At 43.6% G+C, this 16,994-nt stretch overlaps 1 protein-coding gene across 1 annotated transcript; it reads right to left on the bottom strand.

The window, feature by feature from the left end:
• Positions 1–4,414: 4,414 nt before the first annotated feature.
• LOC142771661 (sterile alpha motif domain-containing protein 3-like) lies at positions 4,415–16,158 on the bottom strand. The gene is made up of 9 exons (XM_075873444.1): positions 11,241–16,158; positions 8,296–8,405; positions 7,988–8,218; positions 7,836–7,920; positions 6,972–7,118; positions 5,334–5,558; positions 5,028–5,202; positions 4,820–4,893; positions 4,415–4,733 (listed from the first exon to the last, which is right to left on the bottom strand). The coding sequence occupies exons 1-9, from the start codon at positions 11,382–11,384 to the stop codon at positions 4,464–4,466; spliced, it is 1,461 nt and encodes a 486-aa protein (XP_075729559.1). The 5' UTR covers positions 11,385–16,158; the 3' UTR covers positions 4,415–4,463.
• Positions 16,159–16,994: the final 836 nt, after the last annotated feature.

Here is a 16,994-nt window from a genome sequence, read left to right as displayed (position 1 = left end):
AAATTCTAAATAAATTTCGAGATGTTTCTATAGTTCGGAGTACTGCCAAAGGTGGCTGTCGAGCCTCCGCATATACTAAAGCACTGGAAGTTCACCGTGGCAAACCCAGACATACCCTCAATCTCCTTGCCAATAACAAGTGAAGTCTCCTTTCGGCGGAGGCTGGAAGTCCGTGCAGCAGAGGCAGTGATTAAGTTACGGGGGGGGGGGCGTATCCAGGCAACATGTAGGGCTAATAACGACTCTGTAGTACCACCCCATTTGGCCTTGGAGAGATGACAGAGGATATGAATGGTCTGATTCACTTCTTGTTCAAGAAACTGGACATGAGGCGACCATGTTAGTCTCCGGTCTAAAATTACTCCCAAGAATTTATGAGTTTTAACCATTTGAATAGGCTGATTTTGCAGAATAATCTGGAAATTTCAAGGGTTTTTTAATGTAAACGGAAGTATGGCTGTTTTAGCCAGACTCAATGCCATACCTCTTTTTCTTAGAAAACGGTCTACATAATCCAATCCTTCTTGTAGAGTTTGTTGTACATCCAAAAACGATGAACCAAACGTCTATATACTTGTATCATCAGAATATACTGAACATCTGATGTTAGGTGGAAGATTATACGGGAGCTGCGCCATGGCTGCAATAAAGAGAGTAGGGCTTAGCACGCTGCCCTGTGGCACTCCTTGGTTGACGACATGTTCTGACGTTGGGCCCTAATGCGTAACTACAAAAATTTTCTGGTGCTTCAGGAAGTCAGCGATCCAACGCAGTATCTTGCCCTTGAATCCCTGTAACGCCAAACCTTCCAGAACGTGAACGTGACTCACTTTGTCGTATGCTCGGTGGACATCAAGGAATACAGCGACAGTGATGTTTCCTTGCGTTCGTTGGTTTTCCACATCTGTGACCAAATCCAGAATGCAGTCCATTGTGCATCTACCTCTTCTAAAGCCGGCTATGCTTTCTGGTGGTAGTTTTTTCATGTCTCGCCACCATAAAATTCGTTCTTTGATCATTTTTTTCATCACTTTTGAAAAATAACTTGTCTAACTAAACGGTCTAAACGAGTCCAAATGCATAGGGTTCTTCCCTGGCTTCAGCAACGGTACTACTTTTGATATCTTCCAACTTTCCGGAACTTTTTCCTCTTGCCAACTTTTAATATAGATGTCCAACAGGTGTAATTTTCCCTTCTTGCACAAATTAGCAAGTGCAGCGTATGTAACTCCATCTGTTCCTGGTGAACTTGTTCGTTTTACTGAAGACAGCACATATTGCAGCTCCTCTGGTGTGAAACTGTCATTCAGATCTGATGAACTGATCGCAGAGAACTTTGTTACAACCGCCGAAGCTGATTCTGCTCAGGATTTATATTCGCCAGTTTGGACGGCACCTCCATATCTCAGTATAAGATCACAAAATTCTTCGGCAATCACACGTTCGCTAACTCCTCGAGACAGCGCTAGAGCCTGTAGTGGTCTCGAGTTGACTACTGGCTGTCGGAGAGCGCGTACCATGTTCCACAGTTGAGGCATCGAGGTCAATAGAGAAAGTGAGGCACATAAATCTTGCCACCTTTTGGTTGAAAGCTTCTGCAGTTGTTTATGCATTGCAGAATGTACTTTCTGTGCAACCTGAAAATCTTCTAAATTACCCGCCCTGCGATATCTTCTTTCAGATGGACATCGTGCCTTGATTTTGGCACTTTCACTGCTAAACGCACACAAAAAACTGCGCATGTTTTCCCGGCCTCTGTAATGTGCCCTCGGCAGTTTTGAGTGAACAAAAGGTGGCGTCATTCATATCGCATGTTGCCAAGCCACGGGGCCGTTACACGAAATCGCTCACTGGCGCGCCGCTGAACGCTCAACTTCTGAATGCGGAAAGCTAACGATGAAATTTTTCTCGGGGCAAAGTTCTAATTACCTAGAGTGAGAAGGCCGGAAGAGGAGGAGAGGGGAATGAACTGCTTTCCCATCTGCAACTTCTTGTAGCGTAATGCCTTGTTTAACCGAGCCTTCTGTCCTGCCCGACAGCTTGCGCGCGAAATGACGCGTTTTCCAGGCTTCAGTTAGCAGACTGTGTTCGTAGCTGCGCGCTGGGCTATTTCTAGCAGCGTGAAATATATACTGAGCAGCGTATGTGGACTTCGCTTTTTGATGTTAACATTCCAGTAATTGTTAAGAAATAATGTAAAAATCAAGTAAACTACCTGCTCTTGCTTTACTTCAGTCCGATTTTATTCTCTGCTGGTGAGCAGTTTTGAATGAGTTGCTGGGTTGATGCGTCAGACGTATGTATGCCGGTCAGCTATGCTCTCTCTCCCTTTCCTCTCTCGCTCTCTTTATCTATCTAACACACACCATGCAATTAGACTACAGATATAACAAAGATCACATACACACTGGTAATGCGAATGTAGGGAAAGAACCACACGAGCTATCTGCCATTGAAAAGCTATTTCTGGGTTCAATATGTTCCGCGAGATATTGCCTAAATTTGAGGGTGATCCCAGTCTTAGCCCTTCATGCAAAAAAAAAAAAGAACTTAAAGCTTCTCCTTCCCTGATTGTTCAGCTATCACGATATACACATGGCTGCTTGTACCGTTTTGGGCACACTAGAAAACAGCACGCTACAGAAGCTTCTATTGTAGTGTGAATAGCAAAGAAAAAAGTCGAACAAGCAGCATCAGCCATGCTTATTGTAGACCGTAAACTACGGGACCTAGACATTGCGTCTTTTTGACAAAGTAATGTCGCGCCTGTACGATGCTCGCTGGCCGAACGTCGCCAAATTACGGCATGCCGCTTGTTTTCCTCAGATGCGGACCACTGGGAGCATAAGCGTCCTAGCATCCTGGGATAGGGCACTGCGACTGGCATTAACGATCACGAGGTGAAGTTGTGGCAGGGGGCTAACACTTCCGCGCAATACGACAGCAGCTGACGCGGAGAAGTGGAGGGTGCAAAGGGGCCGTCAATCTCTCGTAGATGTCTAAAACTGTCGAGTGGCCTACTTGGCTACTGGTTCCGTTTAAAATAACATGCCAAGAGAAAGCGCGCATAACACCATTACTTCGAGCCGCCGACTGAGGCTGTGGAAGACAAATTTGCTTTCGCTGGGTACTCATCAGTTTCTCTCTCCTTCTTGCTTCCCTTTCCGCTTTCACGTTTGTTTCTCAATTTCTCCGAAGATCGAGGCTTTCTTCATACAATCGGGTTCTCACCGTTGTTTGAACTTTGAATGTACGGTAAGTAACACGCTTTACCATGCAGCGATCTTCTATGCTTTGGAATTTACCGGGAGAATTTAATGCAGCCGTCTAGTTGTATGAGATAGCCATAGAGAAAAAAAATAGAGAAAAAGATAGAGTGCATACGTGCGACTTACAAAGTACACTCAAACCTCATCATAACAAAGTTGCGTCTTACACGAAAATAATTTCTTTATATACAAAAATTTTTCATGAAGCCATTTTTCTCACAAAGATTAGTCTTCATTTACTTACTTTAACCTATATTTTGTAATATGGGGGTTTGTTAAGCCGGGGTTTCGGTGTATCAAGGTTCGGGCTGTGATTCAGCCTAACACTCTTAAAAAAAAAGTAGTGCTACTTGCTACTTTTGGGTAGTAACAGTTTGTCACATATGTTACAACCCTGTTAGTAACGGGAGTTAGTAACGGCAAGCGTAGTCACTGTTACTACTCTTGCCGTTCCTAGCAGCAGCTAGTAAAAGCAAGGGTAGGAATCCTTACTACCGTTGCTGTTACTAACAGCAGGTAGCAACAACAAGGGTAGTAACTGTTACTGGCCTTGCCATTACTACTTCCTGTTAGTAACGGCATATGTAGCAATAGTTACTACTACTCCCATTACTATAATATGGTTGTAACATATGTGACAAGCCGTTGCTACCCAAAAGTAGCAAGTTCCACTACCTTCTTCCAAAGTTACGAAGCTAATATGTTAGTAATCGATGCTACGTTCTTACTAGCTACGGCTGGTATGGAGGTACGACAGACTCTTCGAATACACAATTGTGTGCACACCAGGTTAGTTGAATTGATTATTCTGATGGCCATATTTTACCGAGAACATTGTAGCTGTAATGAATGCGACGAAAATGCGGGTATATATACCAATAATATAGATATGCACTATACATATAAAATCAGAATAATTGCCAATGTATTGCATCATGGTATTTAGCACTTTTTCTTGGAAAACACCTGGTTCTGTTCCACACTGCGAAATATATTATCATGAAAGACACTACGAACACACCTCCAAATTCACTGCTGAGTGTCAACGGCCGTATAAAACCACAGGTTTATGCGGCTGACATTGTCAGGAACAAAACAATGCATTGTTCCAAAAGCCAGGGAGCAATGAAATATGCCACACAGTGCATTTTTATATGAAAACATTTATTGATAACACACGTCTGTAGGCATAACTTAAGTTGCCTTTTCAAGCGATGATATTTGCCGTATGACTAGCGGCATCTGCTTTGCACTTGTCGGCAAGCCACAGAAATGTTCAAGTAGAGTGAATGTTTTTTTGTTGGCGCCACTGTACTTGACATCGAATATCCAGTATATTTCCATAAGCGCCGTCATACCTGCAATTACATCAAGCACCTCTACACTAAGCCCTTCAAAGCTCGCAACTATGTTTGTAGCTTCAGAGGCATTTTTGCCCTTCAGCGAAAGGGCAGGGTAGGTGTCCTGTAAAATGAGTAATACATAAAATCAGCATCACTGATGAAAAGTATACTAGCTGATATAAAAAAAGGTAAAGCAAATAAGCTCACCGGTCCCTGCAGAAATCGCGGCTGCTCCTTTAGGAGCATGGGCAGCAACTCGACAATGCCAACGGCAAAGCGATCTGTTGACGAAATATTTTTAGGCACATCAAACTTTCACATATAAGGGCATTGACAGTAATACTCCTATGAAAATGACTTATAAAAGTTTGGAAATTTGGGAAAACTGGAAAAGCTGGCAAGCTTCTACACGTACATTTCTTTTCGTCACCATCCAGTGCCTCGACTTCTTCTTCAATTGCTTTCACAGCTTCCTTCGCGCAACGACGACACTTCGCAAGCTCAAAACACCGGTCTCCATACCGGTTTATAAATTCCAGGACCTTTTTTTCTAAGTTAACGCCAGTGAGAGCAATGAACTCCTCATGAAGCTAGAACGACAAAAAAATTGTACCGAATCACCAACAAATTTGCAACTATCGATAACATAAAAAAACTCATTGTTAAGTTCTCTCACATACATTTCTGCAGCAGGATCAAAACCACAGCTGTTTCTGCTCACCATTTCAGCCTTTGCCAAAGCAGGGTATTTCAGCACCACATCTGCTGTTGATGGCCTCATTTCCTTCATCCACTTCTGTCTAGATGGTCTTGTCTGCTCCATAGAATCACCGAGTTTTTGCATGTCAGGAATAGGCCGCTTGATTTCTTTCACCATGTAGTCAATATGGCTATTAATTGTAGCCTCATCATGCTGAGAAGCGACATGTTGGGAGAGATCTACAATCTAATCAGCAAAAAAAAGATGGTACTGCACAGTGAAAGATCACGACAAATGACATGAAATAGGCAGACATGAAAACTCAACTTTTTGCTAGCTCAGTTGAAGAATGTTGGCATTTTTTTGAACTGGACATGTGTAGAGAACTCAATTACAGGGTTGACTTACGTAAGAGAACTGAAGCAGTGTGTACTGATACCATCTTGCTCTGCGAGTGTGTCATAAATTATGTTAATATCAAAGTTCTCACAATGATTCTCTCCAATGTCGACCACCTCGGCACTTCACCACTTCCAAATTTACACCTTGTGAACCAGCATATCGCAAATGTGTGTGTAAAACCAGTGAACCACGCCTCCTACCTATATCAGAAGGAGTCTGAAGAGGTAACACTGATTTTAAATATTGCCAACTGCGGTGTCGGTGTTAGAATACAAGAGTTGTTGCCTTTATATGTATGTCATATATGTAAAACTTTGACCAGATATTAGTTAGTAGTGCTTGTTCTTTCATATAAAAAGAAAGTTTGAAAACTTGAAATTTCGAACCTAATATGTATCTTGCCTCCCCCCCAAAAAAAAATGTTCACCTCTAAAAAGCTTCTGGAAAAACATTGGTTTATGTATAGTTACATGGTGTAGTCAACAAATAAAGAGCAATAAGGAGCTTTTCTAATGTAGAGGACAGACAGATATTGAAGCCAAGCATAGCATATGGGCATTGTTTATGGTGGCCACTGAAAGGGCATTAATTATCGCTGGTTGGAGCTTTCACATCACATGCTCACTGAGCTGCAGTAGTTTGATTTCACCTGTCCACTTATTTCAGTACTCATGCGAGTTTAATAGTTGAATCAAAGGATTGTCAGTCACTTTCAGTGATAAGTATGGTGCAAAATGTAGAACACAATATTTAAAGCTGGAATGATGCATGATGTCAATAACAAGCTGATACCGAGCAATAAATCTACTACTTGCTAACCAAGGAGCATGGAATCAGCCAAGTCGGGAACCTAGCTACAAAATGAAGAAAAGAATGAGGAATCGAGCAACATGCCCGCGGCACTTGCTGAAACGCCGAGTTTTAAACATACAGGGACACATAGAAGTTTGATAGAGCGTTACCATCTTGACTCAAATAATAGAGCCTTGCATGAAAACTGTGAAAGTTGTTGTTTTGTTCTCCATAGGAGATAAGATGATTTTTTTGTTTACCAAATTTATTTTGTCTTATTTTGCATTTACTATACTTTAACTGTCAATATGGCCCTGAAAACTTGCCTGGCTTCTTAATGTGTTGATATGAAGAGGTTATATCGTTAAAAACATGAATAATGTTTTACTTCAGTAGCTCACACATAAAATAAGAGTGACTTCATAGTTGAGTTCTATGTACCAGTCCATTTGACGTTTCACTTACCACATGGCAGTGCCGCTTAGTATTGGTGCTTTCTTCTAAGTCTTTGCGTTTTCCGTAAGCTGCTCTCGCTGCTTGAACAGCTGGAACTGTGCACAGAGACTTCCTCATATATGCGAATTTGTATTTCAAGGAGACTTTCCATGAGTCCTGGAAACAACAATTTTTTTTATTATTTCAAATTTCCGCACAGTGGACACTGTCCTCTTTGAACATGGTCACTTTTGAAGCAAATGATTCTTTGGGAACCTTGATACACTGCTTTTAACCTGCTATGGGGCAGAAGCAGATTCAGGTGACAATACCTGGCAAATTTAGCTGTTCCTAGTAATATCAGCATATCTGTTGTATTTTAGCTTTATCTGCTCATTCCAAACTCCGGTTCCTGCATTTTATGTATGTGCTGGAGCCATGCGGCATGGCGAAGATCGTGGCATTTCAGTCGCAGAACTGAGCTTGTGTGAGCCTCTATTCAAGCTGTGATTAGAAACTACATATACCATTAGTGGTAATATTCAATCCCCAGAAGCGATGCATTACATCTGTATTTATCCTCTTAAACCGGTGTTAAAGCTTATAACCAGGGCCAGTTTTTAACTTTATTAATGCATGATATGAATATATTGGCCATGGGCACCTAGTTGATGATTATTATCAAACCCTCAAGTTAATGTCTGCCATTATCAGAGTTCGATGAAACGACTCTAAGAACATGCATGGCAATTATTCAAATGTAATAAATATGGGGTTGAAACTTCTTGAATGCTCTCCAAGAACAAAATAACTTGAAGGGCACCTGCAGTCTAGCTCACCAACATGTATGACATCCCAATAAAGTTATAGGAATGCCATTGCTTTAGTGCTTACCCAGCCTGTGCCAATAGTGTCCCTTAGCACTGGATATTCCAACACGAGAGATTTTGCAGCTGCTTCGTAGAGGCTTCCTGGATAGCTGTAAAAAAGAGCAACTTTAAAACCTGTACTGAATTAAACACATGCAAATACATGCCTATACTTACACTGTTATAGTCATGAGATGATTTGCAATCCACCCTACAATGCGGGATTTAGTGTGACTGGACACTTTTCCTGGTTGTGTCCTTTCAATCGCATCCTTAATATCTAAGGGCACAGGTGGTAGCCTATAATCATTTTCACAGCAGGCAAGCTGCTGACTAGGTGACTGCTCATTACTTTCAAGGGTCTTGGGCAGGCTACCTTCATGCACTGCTGTCACTTTGTCAGTTGTGCTGAAAACAGAGGCTAGTAAGTGATGCAGTTTTCCAAAAGCAATATTAAACTTGGCACCTGAAATTTAGGTACTGACCTGCAGCTCATTAAGAAGTTTTCACTGCACACAAGCCTGATTTTATCTTTCTCAGAGAAGACATGGCCAGCTGGTGGGTCCACAAATTCATCATGTCGGACGTTGTATACCTGAAAGAGATTCAGATGTGATGTTCAAATTCCCATAAAGTTACCTCAATAGGCACAGAACCTGAAGTAAGCAGACTACCAATGTTATATTCAATAGCACCCTAGAATCACTTTACTTGTCCTGTTTTTTTTTATTATTATCATGATGCCGTGTGTATTGTCGAGAAACCCTTAATGTATGTATTGTAAAGAGCATTGTAAATTACTCGTCTGGACATTCGGTATCAGTAAGTTCAGATTTGTGAAATAGTGACAATTAAACTTGTGAAATTTCACTGTTTCATAACATCAATTAGAAATAAACAAAAGCATTTAATGATTGCTGTACTAGCAGAAGATAATCACTGTGCTACAACGAAAAACCACACTCACAGTATCTGCTATCTATAAAATACTGTATACGCTAATGGCACAAGTCTTCATTCAATAGACCATGGAGCCTTATATTTTCGCACGTTGAAGGAATTATTAGGCTGCATTTCTTGCGTGCGCTAAGCTGAAGCAAATTTTTTAGCTCTGTTGTTATCTCTGTCGTCAAACTTTTCTTCTACAGTGTATCACAATTTAGAAATTAGAAATGGCTCTAGCCAAGTTCGTAGAGATCTCGACGTTTCGGAACCAATTCGGTATTTTCCTAAGGAGATGACTATATTGGTCATGGAAGCATCTCCCCGTCTTGTTTGACAATGGCCCCTGCTTTCTCTTTCTCTCGCGTATCGGAGGCTGTGAACGTATACAGAGGGAATTGTTCCTAACGACCGGTTCATGTTTACAGGTGTGTTCTGAATGTAACAGCATTTGAACAAGAGCCTCCTTCATAGATTCCTTTCTGTTTCAAGAACAGAAGCGATGTCGAAGTCGATCTTATGATCGTGCTTCTCATATTACTCTGCAAGAACGCTATGCTGCACTTCTATCTTCCAGACTGTTTCTGGGAAACACTTTCTCTGACCTATGTAGCTGGCTTTACCTGGCAGCTATCACCTTTACAAAAATGGCTAAAATTCAAACTGTGTTTCAACATCCAACACCACCGCTTGGCAACACCATAGTTTTTTGCAGAAGCGAAATCATGCGCTAATAAATACAGTGTTGATAGCCCATTAATGTTTCGAGTGCACACATTTCGGCAATGAAATAGCTAAATAGAGATAAAGGATCCGTCGCTATTCCATTGGTAATTTGAATACTCACACACCTAATAATTATTGATGATTTCACTACACAAAGCAACACAATATATCAAAGAATACAAAGCATTAAACACACCTAACGACACCTGCGAGACAGAAATGCCGACCGTGGGGCAAACGTACAGCATTGGTGAACAAGCATCCAGAACACAAGACTGCGCGCGCACGCACGCACGCACGCACGCACGCACACATACACACACGCACACGCACGCACGCGCACACACACGCACGCACACACACACACACACACACACACGCACGCACACACACGCACGCACACACACACACACACACACGCACACACACACACACACACACACACACACACACACACACACACACACACACACACACACACACACACACACACACACACACACACACACACACACACACACACACACAACACTTTACGCTAGCTTTGAGAATTTTCAGTTTCTGACGAGCATACCTGGGAGCACAGCTGGCGGTCCCCCCGCCCCTCACCCTATTGTCAATTAAGACGTAGAAGGGGGTCGCCATGTTTGCCCCACTCATTGACACAATAGGGAGAGGGGTGCTGAGTTTCAGAAGGCAGCGCAAAGTCAGCCAGGGTAGTATGCAGATATCTTTTTCAGAGGGGAGGGCACGTTTCTGATCTATAGTGGGTACCGGGCAGGTAAACGTTCATTTTGTTCTGTGTAGGCAGAGCGAAAAAAAATTTCGGGGTGGGGGGAGAGAACGTGCCCGGCGTGCAACCTTCACCCAGCCCCCCTCTTCAGAGGGGAACCCTGCGCATGCCGATGCTAACAAGCAGCTTCTGCACCCACGCTATTTTCACTATGGAAGATACATGCAGTAACCACAGAAATTAGCCTATTCCATGTCCTTCGAAATTGATAATAAGTCTTTCTTGTAGTCCAATTTTATTGATTTCATGTTTTACGTGCGGTACAAAAGTCTTACTTTTTTTTGCTGATCTCCTTACATACCTAACCTCTTAACATCCTAGCTATGCCTTTATTCGTGAACAATCTCGCTCAATTTGAACACCAGGAAACGAACTCAGCGACGGCCACTCATCTTACCAACGCCGTGTCTTGGTGCATTGCCTGCTCGATAACTGGATGACCAAGCGCGCTGCCCCACTTTCCGCTAATGAAAGTTCGTGCGTGCCTCCGAGAGACAGATCGAGTGCGCATTTTTTTTTACCATTTTCACCTCTCATCCTCTACATCTGTCATTCCCACTTCCCCATCCTCGGTGCAGTGTTGTTGAGTTGACCTCCGAAGTGAGCCACAGTTACGAGGCCACACTTATTTCTTCACTTTTTTTTTAAAACCACCCCGATAGCCGATTCGCACCATTACATTATCGCAACACAACCACTGCGAATGCCAGCAAAGGGTGGTTGCGCGCCGCCGAAGCGGAGATTAAACCTGGTTTACATCTCCCATCAGCAACTCCGAGACCACGTGCACGCTTCGCGGGCCGACAGCTCCAGTGAGAGAGCAGGGCAAGAAAAGCCCCACGCTTCGAAAAGCGCGAGCGCATGCTTGGTAAAACTGTTGAAGCACGTGCTAACAACGGAATATAATCAGTACTGTTTGGGCCACTGTCACAATGCAATTCGATGCACTTCAGGATAGAGACAACATACCTCAATCCGGCATGCTTGCAAAGAATGGCCAAAGTCTGTCGTCTTCAAGGCTTCCAAAATGTCCGCCTCCGTCGGTCCACGAGCAGAAATAATCTTCTTGCGGCCTTGAAATGACACCAAATATTGGAATTCCGGCGGCTCCATGAATACACAAGCACGTGGGCGCGGGAGGAAAGCTGCTGACACGTTCACACTGCGACAACCTGCTCTTTGCCTGGCTAGCCACCCTAGCCTGGCTCAGCTTCCGTCGATGTGTGCGCCCCCTGCCGCGTTTCAGTAATCAGCGCCTCCTGAAGGTAACTATCACAACGACGCTGTCTGTTGTTAAAATTTTGAATCTTGAAGACCATTTGGCTCTGTGCAGCGGAAATTTGTCCTGTCTGAAACCTGTAGCTGGCATGCGAAGGTAATAAAGAACATCTTATTCATTATGCCGGTCCAGTTGGGGACAGCGAGTGAGTAGAAGGGCATGAAAAGAGAACAAGTTCTCCCCCCCCTTTTTTTTTCCTGGTCTCTTCTCTCGCTTTCTTATTCCCATTTCATCTCTCCACTCTAGTCTATTATCCCCCTTCCCCAGTGAACCACTGCTCAGGTGTCGCAGTTGGCGGCAAATATTTGCGGGGTTCACTTTTCCTTTCTTTTCCGATTCTGAAAACCACTGCCCCCCCCCCCCCCTAACGTTCGACACTGTAACGCGCCACCACCTTCCATGTTTATATAGCTTACAATTATGCGCTTAACCAGATGGACATTGGTACAAATAAGTAAGACCACCACAAAGAAGCTAACTCAATTCAATTTGTGTGCATCGAGCGCACAAATTAATTAATTTATATTAATTCTCTGCTGCATGACTCGCTCGTGTAGGCAGATGCCACGTCCGTTTTAACGTGAATTTACGACGACAGAAGTCATGTGCAGCTACCACTTCGCTCAATACTAATTAAGCAGCGGTTGTGTTATTTCAGATAGTGTGATGCAGCTCCCCACGTGTTGTTTTGAAAGGTGTGAGACACAGTTTTCAAGGCCACTCGTAAAAACAAACTGCTTCAAGCATAATGTAGGCAAAGAATTCTGTTATCTCTCGGCCATTCGATGAGAACTTGAATATGTTCTCCGAGCACGTGAATGAAGTGCTAAGATTTCATTTATCGTGGCCATTGAGTTCGTGACAAAACAATCACCGGTGTCAACATCATTTATTCTACAAGCGATATTATGTCACTTCCGCACGGTCTCACTCCGAGAGAGACTCTAATGGAGTGATTGTGTTGCATGTAGGTAATATTCACTATCAAAACCTGTGTGAGAAATTTTTTTTGTTGCTTCAAGGTCTTGTTGTTCTGTTAGGAAAGATATACATACATTGGCTGAAGGAAAGAAGTGAAAACTGAACGGCTCGTTTTTCTTTGTTCGACAGAATATTAATGAGGACTAACAGACAATGATGCCAGAGATAGTATAGGGAATGTTATTCGTAGTTATTGCAATGTAAGTTTGACGAAATAAAAGTGGACGAAAAGGTAACTTACCGCAGTCAGGGACCGAACCTTCGACACGTGCGATGCTCTAGAGCAGAAGTTGGCACAGCGACGGGCCAAATGGAAGGGGGGGGGGGGGCTTTGCGAGCAAAGGGATAATGTAAAAAAACTGTAAAATCATGTTTATTTTAAGCACGCGTCATGAGGTTCCAATTAAACATTGGTTACTAAAAAAATTGCATTTTAGGCCAAAACTGCCTGGTCCTTTAAGTATACGAAGAAATAAGGTTAGAAGGAGAGGGGGGGGTGGACGTCCTGCCGGGGCCACATATATAGTAGTGCCTCGCGGGCCGCAGGTTGCGAACCCCTGCTCTGGAGCATCGCATGCGTTATTCGAAGGTCACAGGTTTGGTCCCTACCAGCGGACTGCTATCTTTCCATGCCATTTTCTTTCTTTACATGTACATTGCAATTACTTCTAATAACACCCTCTATATATTTCTTGGAGTCATTGTCTGTTAGTTCTAATTAAAATCATGTTAGTTGACAGAATAATGGGGCGGGTGGCTGCCTTTACAAAGCTCGTCGGAGATATGACCATATATAGTTTAGCTAGACCACTGCGACGCATTTAATCAGGATGGCCCCGGCATATCGTACAATTGAATGGTATCCAGAGGACCGCTGAATCACACTAAAGAGTTCAAACATATCGGGCGCGTATGTCTTCTCGATCTGCAGTTGTCCAATTAATGTTTTATTATTCTTCTTAGAAAGTATTCCCAACCTCCGCTTCTTAAGATGGCACACTGTCTGCCATATTAAACCAGTACACTGCAGCGTCGAATCGGCATGCATATTCCATCGGCATATTTCACTAGACCAAAAAAAGTGACACTTTTTGGTTGAGATCTCGGTTTGTGCTCCGAAACACGGAGCCCAGAGTGGTCTATAGCCACTCTAGACCACTCTAAGTTACTGTGACCATTGTGCCAATAGACAACTGAGGTGGGTGTACGTGGGGCAACCGGGTTGGTGTGTAAAAATGGCTGATTGTTCGAGTTGGTGTCGGTGTGTAAACATTCGGCTAAGCGAGCATCTTAATAATTCTTCTACAAACGGCTATTCACTCAAGTCTAAACACTGTGTAAAGTAGGTACCAATAACACGTGTCACCCACTTCTCGACAAAACAAACATTTGGTATCGCCGCCGGGATCGTTGCACTCGAGAGTCGTTCAAATTTTTACATCATCACCAGACGTGGACGCAAAAGCAAACCTTTGCTACCTTTTGATGATTGTGAGCTGGAATAAGCATGGTACGTGGGCGTAATCTCGGCACCACACAAGTTGGCTGGACGGTGTCCGTGGGTCAGCCACGTTGACAGAAATGCCTGGATGCCTGAAGAAGCACACCATACCTTATGTGAAATGCGTGACGGTTGCATAAATACCGCTGTCGTGTGGGAATACGTACGTAGGCCAAACAGGACGCTGTCTCAACGACCGACTCGGGAGCATCCTTTATCTCTAAAGAATAAAAGAAATGCGTATTTACCTGCGCATGGTATAGCCTGCAGATGTGATCCTCGGCTTCGCGAGGTCAAGATAATAGGCAGAAGCAACGAAACATTAGTGCGAGCTATTGGGGGCGTTTGACATTAAGAAAAGAGGCACAGCTTACATTATTGATACGACTATTTTACTTTACCAAAACGAGCTGCAGCTTTCTGACACGCGAATGTGACCAGTGTTTACCGATTTTGACGCACGCATTCGCAGAGATTTGTAATCTGGTGGCCTGTTCTTTCAAATAAACAAAGAAGTTTATCGCACGACCTTTCTGCTCCCTCCTACTTATTTACTAGAATCTGTGTTTTTTCCAAGTTTGCGGTATTATGTACCCTACTGACGTTAAATCAAATCGCCCAACAACAATTTATACTTAGTGTTGCATATTCAGAAATTTTTCAAAAATAGTTTCCTTCGCTTTACAAGTACGTTTCATAAATGTTACTTTACTGTTTCTGTCGCATACATTTCACACAAAAAATTCAACGGTAATGTTTGCTTATAACACCCTCATCACCTGTCGAGAACGACGGGTGATGAAATTGGTCCCCCGCATTGAATATGTTCCATATTTTTGATCCCATAAATTATGCAGTTTAAAAGAAAACTGGGTTCCTTTTCGGGCTGCTTGGTGCTATATACATAAAATATGAAATACTCAATCAAATGTGATACATCCTTTTCAGATTCCTGTCGATCTCACTTCAGTTCGGTTTATTACCTTATCTCCCGTGGAATCACCCGTTTAATTTCTATAACCATGGTTAGGAGACTAATTGCGGTTATGCTTGCTGTGCAGTCCTTTAATTAATGGACTTTACTTGAAACAGAGGGACGCCAATCAAAGTAAGGAGTAAACAAATGTTTTGTTTTGTTGTTCTTAGGTGCAATATCAAGACTAACAAAGAAAAACTAGCCCTTGAAATATCCACTTCTTTTCTTCTTTTTTTTTAGCTGCAAGAAAAAATTCCACGATTCGCGTACTTTTTCTTCCTGCCGTGGGGTCGTGCCTATTCTTCATGATGAGCGAAATTATATTGAGCGCACTCGATTAGCAGCGCACCTTAAGCCGGTTGAAGTTACTGGCTGTCTCCTTGCGAAAGGGGCATGCCCTTCCTGTACCGACGTGGGTGCCGCCCGCAGCCGACCAGCCGTCTTGAAAGACGTCAGCTCCTCAGGGGAATGTGTAAAAAGTTTGTTGACTGACTGACTGTCTTGGATAGGCCAGGATTTCGCGAAAACCTGTTTAAATAAGCTGCATCTTGTTCGACGACGCCGGCATTGTGAAAATAGATGCCGTGGTCCGCGAACGTACTCTTTGTCACTGGAACTTGGGGACATCGCTCTTATGTTGCCGTAGCTTCTCAGGAAGTTCAATACTTGCCCTACGAATGAAATGTCACAATAAGCACGTGCGTGGCATGAAGTAAACCAACCCATGCGCTTTCCCTACGGGCAGCCTGTATTTCGGGCACGATGAAGGGCAGGTCCAAGAAATCCACCTGCACAGTGTACTTCCACGAAAAGCATGTCCGTCCAGTTTAGCGTGGCTTTTTCAAATCTTGAACTTGTTTTGCAAATAAACAAACGCTCGCTAATTGCAACGTATATCGTTGCAAATTTGGCGAGTGTTTGTTTATTTGCAAGACACGTATGCCCCTCGCCAGACGGTGTTTCGTCGAATCCTTCACTAGATCTTGAACTTGATTTTGAAAGAAACCGTTTCTGCATCGACCAATATTCACGGCGCTGCTAGACACGTGTAGGAATGTGTACCCTCTCGCTACCCGCAGCTAAGACGGCACATGAATTCCCGTGTAAAGGCAACTACTCCTTATCCTTATTGTCAGTGAAAATATCTCACCCTTGCCACCCACCCCCCCCCCCTTCCTCCACGACGCCCGCCTTCCAGGTGCAGTCTAGCCCGGCCGTGCAAAAACCCTCAAAGAATGCGGAGCTTCCACGTGTTGCCGGTTCATGTTTTTCGCCCTCCGCCGTCTTGTCAACTTTTTGGTCCTAAATGGTAAGCCATGCTGGCCCAGTTCGGCTGGTGAAAACTACGGATAGAACTGCAGTTACGTCTGCCATGTAGCTACCTGTAATCATGGTGAGCCGTCGGCGTACTTAGTCCAGAATACCGCCCAGCGGCTGTACGCAAATACTGCCGCGAGTGAACATGTTACACTCATGCCCAAGATGTGCGTTCTCGTCCACGAAGCTCTGCAAAGTCGTCTGGCACATAAGAGACCATCGCCACGACAATAGATTTTCTATTATGTGCGGTGTGGATGGGTGTGCGAAAACCTACAGTGAGTTCGAATCTTATCGAAGGCACATTTACCGTGTGCACAGACGATATATGGACATGGATGACGCAGAGGAAGCCGGTGTTGAACCAACAGTCCTCGAAGAACCACCGGTGCGTGCCACAACAAGCTGCGCTGCGCACGACACAGTGGGTGATCACAGTGAAATGTTTTCATCTGGTTGCTCGTCGAACATGATCAACACGGAATGCGATGCGGTCTCTGTTCCCACTGCTCGAGTGACCACAATCAACGACTTCGTGCTGAAAATAAAAAAACAGCTGTGCTTACTTTTTTTTCGTGTTGCAGAAGTGCACAAGCTACCGCACTCTACGGCAGAAAGTGTTTTCAATGACTTCAAGATTACCTTTCTCGACATAATTCGGACATTCGC

The sequence above is a fragment of the Rhipicephalus microplus genome, chromosome 9 (assembly GCF_043290135.1).
Source record: "Rhipicephalus microplus isolate Deutch F79 chromosome 9, USDA_Rmic, whole genome shotgun sequence".
NCBI lineage: Eukaryota > Metazoa > Arthropoda > Arachnida > Ixodida > Ixodidae > Rhipicephalus > Rhipicephalus microplus.
Note: the sequence above shows the minus strand (reverse complement) of the source record. Positions and strands in the feature narration are given on the sequence as shown.

Excerpts from the sequence above, each read along its gene's own strand:
- LOC142771661 (XM_075873444.1), bottom strand. The coding sequence starts at position 11,384 with ATGGAGCCGCCGGAATTCCAATATTTGGTGTCATTTCAAGGCCGCAAG. Across the intron at positions 7,921-7,987 it reads CATCTCATGACTATAACAGT|CTATCCAGGAAGCCTCTACG; the intron begins GTAAGTATAGGC and ends TCTTTTTTACAG. Across the intron at positions 4,734-4,819 it reads CGCGATTTCTGCAGGGACCG|GACACCTACCCTGCCCTTTC; the intron begins GTGAGCTTATTT and ends CTCATTTTACAG.